Below are 14210 nucleotides of genomic sequence, written 5' to 3' on the forward strand. Positions count from 1 at the left end.
CAGATTGGCCATACTCCATATTGACCATTATGACTGTACATGCTGTACTGGAGAACAGCACATCATGTTGTGGGCCATTTTCCACCCTGCAGGTAGGTGACGAGCATGACAGCTTGGCCACACCCCATATGTACCATTATGACTGCACAGGTAGCCCAGGTCCACAGCACATGGCATTACATACCAGAACTTTGATCTCAGTTACTGACCACCAACCAAATCGCTCGTCTGCTGTATTTGTGCCCCGCAACGACAATCTGGGCCCACCATATTACACACGAAACAATTCTGGACAGCGCACTATAACATGACGGGCGGCACCTCCTGAGTTGTTTGCAGCTAGCCACTGTGCCTTATGGTTATGGCTGAAACGTTAGTCGCTGCATCTTCCCATTCCACAGATAAGCATGTGCAGCTCCAAACTGTCAATGCTGAGAAACCCGCATGACCTACAGATCGCTGCTCAACGATGCACCACAAAGTTGTCCCCCACTTTAAAGGCGATTGCAGCGCTGGCCTGCTGATGTTGTGGTTACCACAAGGTGCAGCTAATTGTCCACTTCCGCGTTGCGCGGCCCCAGCTAATCTCATAGCGGCGCCCTTGTGGTTCAGCCACTACCAAGTGTAACTGCCCTTGTAGAAATTAAAAGTGTCAGAGCAGAGCTACAACGGCCTGCCAGGTGGGAATAAACTAAACCATGCCGTGAAATTCATTTTCACTGGACGGTATGTTAGTCATGATAATATTGGTTTACAAAAAAAAGGAAAAAAAAGTCGGTCACGTTAACAAAACACACTCCTGAGATCCAAATGAGTATCTCACAGAAGTTTTACTTAAGACAATGTCATCATCAGCATGTTCTGGAGGTAAATAATTGCTATACTTTCACCGTGCTTCCAGCAGTGAAAGCTCATTACACTAACGTATTAAGCTGTGTGTGAAGAGACAGACAAGTAACATGTACAACGTAAGGCAAAAGAGGATGTTCAACTCTTACCTGATTATCTGTTAATAATACAGATGTACAGAGTTCTGTTACACGAATTTGCAACATTAGATTATATTCATGAACTGTCACCCCTAAAAGCAACTATGACTATAAGGCAGTGTACGAGGTGTGGCTAGAAAAAAACCGGACTAGTACTGGTGAAACAATGAAACGAATGCAATACGGCTGAAAGTCGCGTGGCCTGTCACGTGACTCTCGCTCCGCCTACTGCTCGAGTTTCATCTGCCTCCTGCACTCAGTCTGCCCGTGGCGTCTGTTTTAAGTAGTTGACGTTTTGTCTGTGCGTCGGAAAATGTTGAGTGTACAGAAAGAACAGCGTGTTAACATCAAATTTTGTTTCAGACTAGGAAAATCTGCAAGTGAAACGTTTGTAATGTTACAACAAGTGTACGGCGATGATTGTTTATCGCGAACACAAGTGTTTGAATGGTTTAAACGATTTAAAGATGGCCGCGAAGACACCAGTGATGACACTCGCACTGGCAGACCATTGTCAGCAAAAACTGATGCAAACATTGAAAAAATCGGTAAACTTGTTCGACACTTTCCTTGTCAACTCCTGTTAACTCAGACACTGCTCTGATTGTTAAACGGCGATCTTGTCGAACAAGTTTACCGATTTTTTCAATGTTTGCATCAGGTTTTGCTGACAATGGTCTGCCAGTGCGAGTGTCATCACTGGTGTCTTCACGGCCATCTTTAAATCGTTTAAACCACTCAAACACTTGTGTTCGCGATAAACAATCATCGCCGTACACTTGTTGTAACATTACAAACGTTTCACTTGCAGATTTTCCTAGTTTGAAACAAAATTTGATGTTAACACGCTGTTCTTTCTGTACACTCAACATTTTCCGACGCACAGACAAAACGTCAACTACTTAAAACAGACGCCACGGGCAGACTGAGTGCAGGAGGCAGATGAAACTCGAGCAGTAGGCGGAGCGAGAGTCACGTGACAGGCCACGCGACTTTCAGCCCTATTGCATTCGTTTTATTGTTTCACCAGTACTAGTCCGGTTTTTTTCTAGCCACACCTCGTATGTACAGTTCCTGAGAATTCTCTTATCTTGGATAACGGAGCAACCATGACATGAAAAGAGACATCACACAAAAATTGTCATCACTATTATCGTCGTATCGTTTAAATGTCATCATCAGACTAAAGAAGAGCTTAAAGCTATTTCTGTTTTGGCAAGCATATTAAACTGGCATTGGCTTATTACATGGCACTTCGGTGTTCACTTATTAGTTGAACACAACAGAGAAAATTCATGTTTAATTAATGTTTGACTAGACTGAAGCAGTGTCTATCTCTACTTGGCTATTACCCCATAAACTGCAATCTAACAATGTTTTGTCCCTAGTCACGGCCAGAAACTACAACAAAACAAAGAAACAGTTCCTATAAGAAGACAAAAGGTGTACTCACTCATGTATTTAAGTAATAAAAATTGCTGTTATCGATGCTAATATGCTGCTGGTAGCAGTGACCACTTACAAAACTGCACTCATGGACTGGATTTGTCGGAAGAATACGCTGGATTTGTTAGAAAAAGTATACACATTGAAATAAGCCTAAAGGTGCATACATCTAATGAAAACAGAATAGACGTGGCATAAGCAAATATTTTCTGTGCACCTCATAAATAGTACAGTTCATATTTTTTAGATAAATCCCAGAAGAAGGTGGCGTCAACCAGTGGAAAAAATCATGAACTACTTATCACTGAGTAATTTTATACATAAAAATTTATGATTTTTATCTGAGATAAAGGCATAAACTGTTTCCTGGATCACTGTGTTCTTTGTTGATTTATATAGAAACTCGTATTACTTTTTTATTGTGTCACTCAGTTCAACATTTACGTCCTGCAGATGGACTTCTTATCCGTGCATTTTATGAAAAATAAGATACATATGTCTGAAACATTTTCGATACTTCATCTCATATTTGAATTTCGATTGATTTAGCTTTTTTGGGGCTAATCTAAATAAAACACATCAATTTACACAGAAAGAAAATAGCTGATGTCAAACCCCTAACAAAGAAGGTACCATGAACCAAATGCCTGTACAAGGCAAGAGATGACAAAGGGTTGCGTAACTCAAATGAATCGTAGACCTACTTGATAGTCCTGCGTCTTCGATATGCATCCGCACTTTTCGGCCTGTTAATTTTACCTGGCCTTAGCTGTAATGCAGATGCTAGTATATTGCTCTCCATCATACGAACTCTGATGAAGAATTAATCCAAGATAACACGATTCTGGGAGAAGTTGGTACACTCGCAAAAGAACAAAAGCCAACTGTTGCCAAGTTTTAATATACTCTAGAGGCCCAGTATCCTTCCGCTTTGTTGATGTACCGCAGTTAGTACATTAGCTACACAACGATATAACTGCTTTTACAATATTCATGGAGTTTTAGGTTGTAGTACTTCCCTCTCAGCACGACACTACCGATATGAAAGAAAGAAAAAGTCACTCCCGCATGAATTTACAATTCTAACCTGTCACAACTTTGCTATGCTATGCTATACCACATATGATTTATTTGTCACGAGGGCCTTCAAACCACAACGCCAGGACGGTTTAGAATTTGTTGGCAGTTAATAACCCAATATTCTCCAATGCACAAAAACAGTCTAACACCTCTCGCGTGCAAGTGGTTATCAACGAAAGTCACGACACTGAGGCGATGAACATCAATGTGATTGCACTTGAGTAGATTTTGGTAATCATCACGAGTAAAACATAGCCAATATGCTACACAGAGGTGAAGCCGACGCCAGCCGCACGTTGGACATCTTCCAACACCAGCCACCTTCTCTCTAATAATGACACATCGGCCCGACTGCTAACTGTCCTAGGCTGCAGTGGTGTCAGAAAATCCACTTCAAGAATGACAATACTTCTATTACTATAATAGCTTACATCGATGGCTCCAGTACAGACACTAGGAAAATAATACACAACAAGATTTTTCCTGTCTTCTAAGATCGACAATTCGTAATTTTATCACAGACTGATTCTCCTGTCGTTTTTGGTTGTCACTTCCATCAGATCATAGCAGAGGGATGTCCGTTAACATCCGTACACCTTAGTCTGAATTCTCATCAGGCTCACTTGCTCGTCTTCAGGAAAATGCCTGTGCTTGGTTGCTGATAGCTCGAATGAATGTAGATCATTAAGCACAATTTAAATTCAAATATCTAGTGATTCTTCACTCTGGCCATGATGCAATTTTCACAAATCTCACTTTAATAAAACTTTACGTCTATCCACATATGATGCCATCTGATTCCTTCTCTCCTTCCTTATTTTAAATTACCGATCTTTTAACGCCGAGACGAATGTGTTCAGTAAGATGATTTGCCACTGCCGCATCTCATGTTGCAGTTAACTGTCAAAACGGAGGAGATATCTTGCAAGTAAACAGTCATGCAAATTGTTTCTCTTATTGAATTTTGTTGACTTCCATTGTATCAGGGCATCCTCAACGACCTAGGTAAAATAATGAGTACTTTCTTAAAGACACCCTTCCACCTCTGGCAATATTTCGGAGCGCAACAAAAATCTACAGCAATTTGAAGGTTTTTGGCTCAACGTTCTTCACTGACACACTAGTGTCTTCGAGTGCTTCCTGACCATTTCTAGATACAGTTATAATGCATCTCCTTTTCATTTCACAGAACGTTACAAGTTTAAAAATACATTAATTGTGATTTACAACCCCTGACGTAAGTCTTGGGGCTTGCGTTCTCTGCCAAAGAGTAGTTATTACTCCTGCTACCTTCCTATACACGAAAACACTATATTTACATTTCTGTTCACATACCAAACAAATAAATTCATTAAAACATCCACCTGAAACAGTTTATTTAATATTTGCCCAGACATTACTTACAAGTCCTCTTAGAACATAGGCATATGCCTCACATATCCACACATTACTTACCTGGTTGTCGTAAGTTCAGAAAGGGCTTGTAAACGACGAGTAGATAGAACTTGTAAGATGGTTGATTAATTGATTCGCTATATAGAGAAAAAATTAAGTTGTTGCATTAATTCGCCGCATTTTAGAATGTCAAAACAGTGCCAGTCGACATATTCTGCTGTCTGTGTATGAAATATTATGTTACAAAAAGTGGTGTTTATGATATTAACCACAAAAGCAATATTTCTTTCATGTCATATTTACTAAAAAGAAAGCATAAAAAGGTACTAAGTGATACATAACCTTTAGAAAGGGGTAATTTTTCTGACAAGGTTGATTTATTAATGGAGTTCCACCAAGATTAATATTGCTTTGTTCCATTTGATTTACATTAATAATCTTCCACTTATTACACATCGACCAGAGTTAGTTCTTGTTTCACACTGGTAAACCAATCCTAATGGACACACCACAACCGAGGAAATAGTAAATAATATGTCTAGAAGGAACACCGGCTAATTTTCAGCAAATGGAGTGTGGATTACTGCCAAGACTTTTGAATTCTTGTGGTAGCTGATTGAAAACGGATGCAGCAGTATATTGCACACCTTTCTGCACGAGAGTCAAGAAAATGGGATCCAAATGCAGAATTGTTCACAAGAAACGACAGTAAAGAATATATATATATATATATATATATATATATATATATATATATATATATATATATATATATATATATATATATTAACCAGAATAGAAGAACTGGGGTCGACAAGAGGTTCGCCAACTTACATCACATATTGCCCAAACTGCCTGTTTCTGAGCCAAAACTATCCTTTGAGGATGGGAAGAGTTACCCCAAAATATAATATCATATAAGTGAATGAAATTAAGCAGAGTAGACTAATTTTCGTGACGAACGATCACTTACTTGAGATACTGTTCGAATAGCAAAAATGGCAGCATTAAGTCTTGGAACAAGATCCTGAATCTGGGCTCTCCACGACATTTTAATATCTATCTCATCACGGCGAAATTTGAACCGTTCAAATGGTTCAAATGGCTCTGAGCACTATGGGACTTAACTTCTCAGGTCATCAGTCCCCAAGAACTTAGAACTAATTAAACCTAACTAACCTAATGACATCACACACATCCATGTCCGAGGCAGAATTCGAACCTGCGACCGTAGCGGTCGCGCGGTTCCAGACTGTAGCTCCTAGAACCGCTCGGCCACCGTTCAGTTTCACTAATCATATACCCACTCTGTGAAATTAAGACGTCAGGTTTTCTCGACCTGTCTTAGAAACTGTAAGAACCGAGTCCTACTGTGATCTAGCGATTGTTTATTTTCTACAAATCTTAAACTTACGTCATGAACTGCATTAGTTGAAACAATGCCATTGTTGCACACAATATCTTTCCTACCAAGCTAGCGTCATCAGCAAACAGAAATATTTTAGTATTACCTGTAATACTGGAAAGCATATCATTTATATAAATAAGGAACAGGAGTGTCCCCAACACTGACCCCTGGGGCGCCCCCAATTTGACTGTGCCACACTCGGACCCCACATCACAGCCATTTTCAACACTGCGAATAATGACTTTTCATTGTCTGTTGTTAAAGTAAGATGTGAGCCAATAATGAGCTACTCCCCACATTCCATAATGGTCCAATTTCTGGAGCAATATTTTGTGATCAATACAATCGAACTCTTTAGTTAAATCAAAAAAGATGCCTAGCATCCAAATCCTTTTGTATAATCCACCCAGTATCTCACCGAGAAGAGAGAATAAAGCACTTTAAATTATTAAACCATTTCTAAAGCCAAACTGTACATTCGATAGCAAAAATTATCTGATATAAAATGATCAATAATCCTTACATACACAGCCTTTTCAATGCCTTTAGCGAACACTGATGGTATAGAATTAAGTCTAAAATTGTGTACATAATCCCATTCTCCCTTTTTATAAAGGAGCATTATCACTGAGTATTTTAATTGTTCAGGAAACTGACCACTCGTAAAGGAAAAATTACAAATGTGACTAAGTACAGATCTAACATGTGCAGGACAGTATATTAATATTCTTCTACGCTCTCCATCATACCCACGAGAGTCTTTAGTCTTCAATGATTTAATTATTGACTCAGTTTCCCCTTGGCAGTATCAAGGAGGAGTATATCAGACATCTGGGAAAGGCATTTTCCAAGAGGGTTATATGATTCCCTGCAGAAACTACGTTTTAATTTAATTCACCAGCAATGCTCATAAAATGACTGTTAAATACTGAGCATACATCTGACTTGTCAGTAAGAGAAATATTTTTTCTACAGACTGACGTAATAATTTTGACCTTGTGCCGCTGACCAGACACTTCCTTCACAACTGACCAAATGGGTTTAATTTTATCCTGCGAATTAGCTATTCTATTTGCATACTACATACTCTTTACCTTCCTAATAACATTTTAAAGCACATTACATAGGCTGCTGTCGCTTGATTGTGACTACATCTAACATGTTGATTGAATTCCCACTTTGTTCTACATGATATCCCACTAGTCAGCCACTCAGGTTGCCTTTCACTACTATTACCCTGTTTAGAACATTCTAATAGAAAGCAACTCTCAAAGAGCATGAGAAATATGTTAAGGAAAGCATTATATCTGTCACCTATGTTATCAGCACTATAAGCATCCTGCCAACCTTGTTCATTAACAAGGATTAAAAAACTGTCTATTGCCATAAGATTAGCTTTCCTGCGTAGTTTGTTATTATATGTAACATTGGATGAGTACAAGAGCCTTTTAGTGTCAAAATTTATGCATCATTATCTGAATGGCCATTCACTCTTTTACTAACAGAATACCCACTAGTAATGAAGAACGAACAAAAAAAATTTGTATGACTGTGCTACTGTTCCTCTGCACCCTGTTTGAAGAAAAAAACCACAGTATGCATAAGATCATATGAGTTTAAGAGATCCATCGACATCCTTTTTCTAGCACAATCATAGGCAAAATTAATACTGAAGTCACAACATGTAACTAATTTTTAGGACTTCCTATAAAGTGAACCAATTACCTTCTCTAGTTTGAGCAGAAATGTTCTCAAGTCAATGTTAGGTAACTTATAAATAACAATTAGAAGTTAAGTTTCACTAAACTCAACTGCCTCTGCAGAATATTGAAATCTATGTTCAGTGCAGTGCCATGATACTTCTGCAGACTCAAATGGAATATCCCTTTTTACATACAAGGCAACTCCTCCACTCCGAAAAGAACTCCTTGAAAAACAGTCAGCTAATCTTTATCCTGGTATAGGAAGCCTCTAATTTTCAAATAATTTAAGTGGTGCTTCAATATACTTGTAGTCAACTTGTATAAGCAGTTCACTAACTTTCTCTCCAATACCTCTTATGTTGTTGTTGTTCTTGTGGTCTTCAGTCCTGACTGGTTTGATACAGCTCTCCATGCTACTCTATCCTGTGCAAGCCTTTTCATCTCCCAGTACCTACTGCAACCTACATCCTTCTGAATCTGCTTAGTGTATTCATCTCTTGGTCTCCCTCTACAATTTTTCCCCTCCACGCTGCCCTCCAATACTAAATTGGTGATCCCTTGATGCCTCAGAACATGTCTTACTAACCGATCCCTTCTTCTGGTCAAGTTGTGCCACAAACTTCTCTTCTCCCCAATCCTATTCAATACCTCCTCATTAGTTATGTGATCTACCCATCTAATCTTCAGCATTCTTCTGTAGCACCACATTTCGAAAGCTTCTATTCTCTTCTTGTCCAAACTATTTATCGTCCATCTTTCACTTCCATACATGGCTACACTCCATACAAATACTTTCAGAAATGACTTCCTGACACTTAAATCTATACTCGATGTTAACAAATTTCTCTTCTTCTCTTATATTTTGATGAAATATGCTAATTACTTCTCTACTTGGAAACGTGATGTCCTCTGTAGGTGATTCCTTATTCACAGGGATTCCTTTAAGTAGGTATACCTATCAGCTGACTTCAATCTAAAAAAGGTGCAGCTCTAACACAAAATACTACAGGAATTTTTCCATGAGTGATCCCACAACCACCCACTACCCTGTCACCTCGAAGCTTTGCCAGCCTCCCCTTTCCATACCTATTGAGGTTCAGCCCATGTATCGTGAAACCCAATTCGCTGATAGACTAAGCTGGTGTCAATGCAATGTGCCCGATGCTCTCTGCCATCAGTGCGTTCTCCAGCATCTCCTTCCTTAACACACCTGACAGAAGCATGAAGATGAGATCAATCATGACGCTGAAAGAGTTGCATGTAGTGCACATTAGTGCCACCAGTTTGAGTAGCTATCTTTACCAGGTTACCACCTACATCGTACTCCCCATCCCTATCATGACTATTCCCTGCCTCACCCACAATCGCTGTCTAATCCTCTTTCATTCCTACATAGTTCCCCTACGCTGTCAGTCACCTGAGCCAACCCTGCACTAGGCTTCACAATGCTGGTGACCTGGCACTCATTCGCCAACACTTCCTGCTACTACTGGCCGACACCTCTACCATGCAAACTACCTATCAGTACAACTTTCTTCTTTCCATTAGATCTTTCAGTTGGCTTTGGCTCCATAACTACTGAGGACTGCTTCATGTTTCCTACACCTAAAGCTACAAGAGGCTCCTCTCCACTCAACTCTGACAGTTGGTCAAATTTATTGCAAATACATAAAGCACAACTGTCTGAATTTCTCCTCCTCCTAGCTGCCTTCTTACCAACTGCCAGTTCCCATTCGCTAGCACCGTTCCCCCTCCTCAACCTACCGAGTTCCTCCTTTGCGTCTTGTAACTGCACCTGAAGGCCACTGATCTTCTAGTAGATAACTGATTAAGGAATTAGGTATTTTAACTACAGCATCAAATTACATAATTTCTCTGTTGAACATTTTTTTCTAAATAATTGTGGCAGTCATAATTACAAAATGAAAAGGAAGACTTCCTTGATTAGTCTTCATTAAAGTTTCCTTATTTCTTAAATAGGTGAAAAATGCTGCTATCTAAACATTTCATCACCTATCCAATGACACAAAAACCAACTAAATGTCTGAAGACAAAAGTACCCTAAACTAATTTAATAGTAACCTGTAAAATATCGTTCTGAGCAACTACTTCTACACCATAGATACATTTATAGTTAGTAAATTGTAGCTTGTTTAGTCCGAAAGTGTTAAATTTATATCTGTGTTATTAGATGAAATATTGCCTTTCGATTGTAAGCTTATCTGTACACTGTCAGCATTCAGCCATTTTTAAACACCAGATTCGTTAGTATTCTGTGATTTGATTGATTCCAAGTCATTACAATATATCAAGGAAAGTAACTCATGGTTGAAGTGGACAGATAAATTCTAACTAAAGTGGAACTGAAATTACAGTGGTTGATTATTTCCCAAACTAAAACAAATTCGCCAAATTAGTTAAAATAATATCTGGAATAAAACTATGAAGTGGAGTTTAGGTTTCAAGCCAAGATCGACTAATGTTTGTTAAACATGGAGCAGAAACTCTTGAATCTGAAAGGATTGGGGGCAAATCAGGTGTACCTTATTAAATAAACGATAAATTGATTGTTTGATGTATATAAGAATGTCCAGGCTCATAACCCCTTGAAAGGAGAATATAAGATGAACATCAACAAAAGCAAAACGAGGATGATGGAATGTAACGAAAATAAATCAGGTGTTGCTGAGAGAATTAGATAAGGAAATGAGGCACTAAAAGTAGTAAATGGGTTTTGCTATTTGGGAAGCAAAATACCTGATGATGTTAGTACTAGAGAGGACGTAAAATGTAGACTGACAAGGGCAAGGAAAGCGTTTCGGAAGAAGGGAAATTGGTTAACATTGAGTGTAGATTTAGATGTCAGGAAGACTTTTCTGAAAGTATTTGTATGGAATGTAGCCATGTATGGAATTGAAACCTGGATGATAAATAGTTTAGACAAGAAGAGAATACAAGGTTTCGAATTGTGGTGCTACAGAAGAATGCTGAAGATTAGATGGGTAGATCACGTAACTAACGAGGAGGTACTGAATAGAATTGAGGAGAAGAGGAATCTGTGGCGCAACTTGACTAGAAGAAGGGATCAGTTGGTAGGACACGTTCTGAGGCATCAAGGGATCATCAATTTAGTATTGAAGGGAAGTGTGGAGGGTAAAAATCAATAGAGAAATACCAAGGGATGAATACACTAAGCAGATTCAGAAGGATGTAGGTTGCAGTAATTATTTGGAGATGAAGAAGCTTGCCCAGGATAGAGTAGCATGGAGAGCTGCTTTAAACGAGTCCCTAGACTGAAGACTACAACAAGAAGAACATTCCCTTATACAAGTTCTCCATTTAATAGACAAATCAATTATTTGCTGTAATACATATAGTGATAATTTGGGCGAAAGGAGTATTATACTGTGAAATCACAGAGCCAACAAAGCGCTCCACAGTTAAATTTTTCTTAAGGTGAAATGTTTCTACTATTCTGTTGTCGTAATTATAGCTCTTCATTTCACTTGTAGAATGCCACCCTCTTTAGCGAAGATAAAATACACATTTATGTGAGAAGATTAGATAACAAGTTACTGGCAAATGTCTTAAGAGAACGATGGTGTGATACAGTAATTTCCCGCAATAGATTATCTGGTGAGTGCCTAAAAATTATGAAAGATCAATTAGGAATGTGTAAAGACGTCAATTCTCCAAACATTATCGCAATTAAACGGTATGGCTACTATTTTATCAGTCTGTAATCACAAATAAAACAAATTACTACCTTTACAACTGGAGAAGGAGGTGGACATTAAGATATTTTCTGCGACAAGAGTATATATATTAGTGAAAGCCGAGTCGCATTTACCTTCTTCTTTCAACAGCAGTTAGTGTAGGAGGAGAGCTTTTTGTGGTCAACATGGGTTTCATCACTGTACTTCACATAGCAACAGTGATACATCTCTCTTTGGTACCGGTAGCCATTCTCGTAAGTTCATTACTTCGCTTAACATGGAATACATTTTGTTACCTGTGACACATGTCAACACAATCCGTCCAGTGGAGTTACATTACCCGGTGGTAAATAAGTGATTGATAGCGCACCTGAGAGAATGGTGAAACGAAAGGAATCTTGTTTTTAGGAATTCCACTTCGTCCACTTGGAAAATTAATTTTTGTCAGTAGTTGAGTACAGGGAATGATTGACAATAGTAACTACCAAGTACACATTACGATACTACGCAAAAATATGACTATTTAGATTCCTAAGTGAAGATTCTCCCTTTGTTCCACGTGAACACAGTGCAGATTAAAAAAAAAAAAAGAAACTGAAAACTTTTGTTCCCCGTTCCCATGGTCAAAGATCTAGAATGTTAAATGTGCATTTGGACGCATGCCATTAGTATAGCAAAAAGTGCTGCTTACTTCATATAGATGCAGAATTCTGTGTTGATGAATGAAGATGAGAAAGTAACGCCATCGATGCCGAGATCGTTAGAGACCCAGAACGAAATTACTTGGATGAGGGTAGGGACAGGAGTCGGGTTTGTGGGCCCCATAGTAATAGCAGTCGTCTTAAGCATTTCATAAAAAATATCTGAGAAGATCAGAAATACTTATTTCTGGTTTCAGTTACAATATTTTGAATCTGCAGTTTATTAGCTCCGTTCCACTGTATAAGCGTTTTCTAATTTATACGTGTTATTTATCCTGTATATTTTTTCTTGTTGATGCCGACGCATTGCTGTATGACCTAAAAGTCGCAGAAATACTTTTGAATTTGTTACACAGCTACTTAGGTAAACATTTAATTATTTTGTTTATCATCTAATTATTTCCAATACATTTCTTAAAGGCACAAGAGTATGTAACAGTCGACATACAAGAAGGCACTCTGAGAGGACAGATGTCACAAACGTACACGAACAGATCCATGTTCAAGTTTGAAGGTATTCCGTATGCGGAACCGCCAGTTGACGATCTCCGTTTCCAGGTAAGTGGTTTACAACTGATACTCAATTTAATTTTTTGCTTAGTGTACGAGAAAAGTTCAGACAACTTACACCACACATTTAAAATCCTATCTTATTCTGAATTGAACTTCTGTGGGTAGTTTTGAAAATGCATTTGGTTATGATTACACTTCATTTTGTATTTTGTTGAGGGACTTTGCTGCTATCTCTGTATAGCAGCACCATGACCGAGCTGTTGACCGAACTAGGCTAGCATTACATTCCTTTAGATTGCACTTAATACAAGTGTGACTTGTAGGAATTAGTTCCTAAATTTCATCAAGTGATTCGACTACCACAAATTTTGGCCGTGTGCACACAGTCTAGTAATTTGACAATTTTCTTTTATTTCTTGTTTAATAGATACTGTAAGCGCTTCGGATTTAGTAGCTACCACTACGTATGTAAATATCATATGATATCGGGTGAGAGGAGCTCAAAAATAACAAGAAAGATGGTTACGCAACGTAATTATGTCAGCCGATACATGTTACTTACAAAAATCTGTAGCTAAGCAGTATATTATGATAAATGGTTATCGACCCACAGTTAAAAGCGGGACATGGGATACGGTGAATAGTAGGCGAGGCAAGCGCATGTATGTGTTTCCTTGAAAGCATTTTATGACACTGTAATTGAATGTAAGGAAAATCTCATTCACAGAATTAGATTGAACTGACGTTTTTATGGTCGTTACCAACAAAATTCTGTTGAGTTAGAAGAATGTTAGGTATCAGCAACAGCAAAGAGCAATAATCTTCGTAGATATAGTGTTCAAATCATGTTACCGGATTTCTTGTAGGTGTAGGCCGATTGTGTAGAAGGTACCAGTGGTTATAATTGAACTGTCGGTGATCGAAATGCTGCAGTGCCTCCTGCAGACATTGTGCGACTCTGAAACATCGTAGGTGTGTTCATTAATCGGTACCCTCGCAAAGTATACTGAAAAAAAAAATGATAGCTCTATTTTGTGCCACCAAGTCAAAACACGACGCGATAACAGTCATAATGTGAAATGTTTCCTGTCATGACGTCAGTTTGCTGTTTGTCGCTAGACTACTCGTGTTGATTCCTGTTGTGAAGTCTCTGTCGATGTAAAAGGTTAAGGAGGTTGAAGTTTTCCGTACGAAGGGAAATGGATATTGAGGAGGACATTGCTCCGCTGGTAAAATTAATTTACCAGAACGGCGACAGT

General features: G+C 38.6%; 1 protein-coding gene across 3 annotated transcripts in view; it reads left to right on the forward strand.

The window, feature by feature from the left end:
• The window catches only part of LOC126236935 (esterase FE4-like), a 212734-nt gene that overhangs the window by 129422 nt on the left and 69102 nt on the right, over nt 1-14210 (forward strand). The window contains exons 1-2 of one of the 3 annotated variants that reach the window (XM_049946625.1): nt 11867-11991; nt 12859-12996. The exons of 1 other annotated variant lie outside the window; for it this stretch is intronic. In XM_049946625.1, the coding sequence (XP_049802582.1) occupies nt 11923-11991; nt 12859-12996 (207 nt within the window). In that variant the 5' untranslated portion in view covers nt 11867-11922. Of the gene's footprint in view, nt 1-11866; nt 11992-12858; nt 12997-14210 lie in introns of those variants that run through there. One more of the 3 variants, XM_049946624.1, reaches the window with a different exon arrangement.

Source organism: Schistocerca nitens, chromosome 2 (assembly GCF_023898315.1).
Source record: "Schistocerca nitens isolate TAMUIC-IGC-003100 chromosome 2, iqSchNite1.1, whole genome shotgun sequence".
In the NCBI taxonomy this organism is placed as follows: domain Eukaryota; kingdom Metazoa; phylum Arthropoda; class Insecta; order Orthoptera; family Acrididae; genus Schistocerca; species Schistocerca nitens.